Consider the following 1,434-nt stretch of genomic DNA (forward strand, 5'->3'; position numbering starts at 1 on the left):
AGGAAAATGATTAACATGGCTACATTTTGTTACGTGTATTTTACCACAATAAAAAAAGGAGAGAGATGAATGAATAAGTCAAACAGGTCTCGTGCACAGTATCAACAGATGTCACGCAAGCTTTCCACCCTCCCGACGGCAGAAAGGGACTCTGCCTTGCACATCTCCAGCATCCTGCACACGCCTCCCTTTTAGGAGCAAAAGCCAAAAATGCTCACTTTTTTTGTCTACCAATCTCAGATTTCCTAGGAAATTGGCAGGTAGGTGAACATTCACTAGCATTCTCTGACAGGAAGGGGCCGAGAGGGCACTGTTCAGTGTCAGGGCTCCGTACCCTACCTCACTGTTCCTTAGCTACTCCACCTCCCCACTCCTCGAGCCTGGGAAACGAGCCCTGGAAGGCGTCTAGGAACAGCCTCACTTCGGTGTGAGCCTCCGGCTGATGGCCCCACTCATACACACCTGCAATGAGATATTCCTTCTTTCCTCCAACGTCCAGCGAGACCCCACACACTGCCGAGGAGGGGGCCGTGTAGATAAACTCTATATCCTTCTCAGGCCCTTTGAACATCTGGAAAGACAAGGAGGAGGACATGTAAGCAGAGGGAGGCTGCACAGTCGGGGAATTTCGTTCCCATCCAGAACGCCGCGGGCGGCACAATCTGTATCCGGGGTGTAGCCAGCACCAAAGAGGACCGGGAAGTGCAAATTGCATGGGTTAGAAAAGGACCGTTACAGCTGGGCTCAGGGCTCATGGCTGTAATCCCAGCACTTTGAGGGGCTGAGGTGGGCGGATTGCTTGAGGTCAGGAGTTTGAGACCAGCCTGGCCAACGTAGCAAAACCCCGTTTCTACTAAAAACACAAAAATTAGCTGAGCGTGGTGGCAAGCGCCTGTAATCCCAGCTACTTGGGAGGCTGAGGCAGGAGAATCCCTTGAACCCGCGAGGCAGAGGTTGCAGGGAGCTGAGATGGCGCCACTGCACTCCCGCCTGGGTGACAGAGTGAGACTCCATCTCAAAAAAAAAAAAAAAAGAAAGAAAAGAAAAAGACTTTTTATAGCGAAGTGACTCTTTGGAGTCACTCAACTTTTAGTGTGGCAGATCACAGCAGGTGGGCACAAGACTGTCATCTAGAGCGTGACATCCTCAGACAACACCTCTGTCCCCTCACCCCCCCGCCCCAATGAGGTCATTTCTGAATCTCTGGGGAGGGGCTTTTGTACCTCTGCATGACTCTGGACCACCATGAAGGACCATGACTTTTGCATATTTCCAGGAATTTTTTATTTTTTTGAGATAGGGTCTCACTCTGTTGCTCAGGCTGGGGCTACACCTCAACTTCCCAGGCTCAAGTGATCCTCCCACCTCAGACTCCCGAGTAGCTGGGACTACAGGCGCGTGCCACCATGCTCGGCTTTTTTTTTTTTTTTTTTT

At 51.0% G+C, this 1,434-nt stretch overlaps 1 protein-coding gene across 2 annotated transcripts in view; it reads right to left on the minus strand.

Annotated features, from left to right (window-relative positions):
- TIMP2 (TIMP metallopeptidase inhibitor 2) overlaps positions 1-1,434 on the minus strand; it is a 30,483-nt gene that overhangs the window by 26,852 nt on the left and 2,197 nt on the right. For both annotated transcript variants that reach the window (XM_011989596.1, XM_011989659.1), the window contains one exon: positions 463-571. In XM_011989596.1, coding sequence (XP_011844986.1) covers positions 463-571 — 109 coding nt within the window. The remainder of the gene's footprint in view (positions 1-462; positions 572-1,434) is intronic.

Source organism: Mandrillus leucophaeus, unplaced genomic scaffold (genome assembly GCF_000951045.1).
Source record: "Mandrillus leucophaeus isolate KB7577 unplaced genomic scaffold, Mleu.le_1.0 Scaffold1, whole genome shotgun sequence".
Classification (NCBI taxonomy): Eukaryota; Metazoa; Chordata; class Mammalia; order Primates; family Cercopithecidae; genus Mandrillus; species Mandrillus leucophaeus.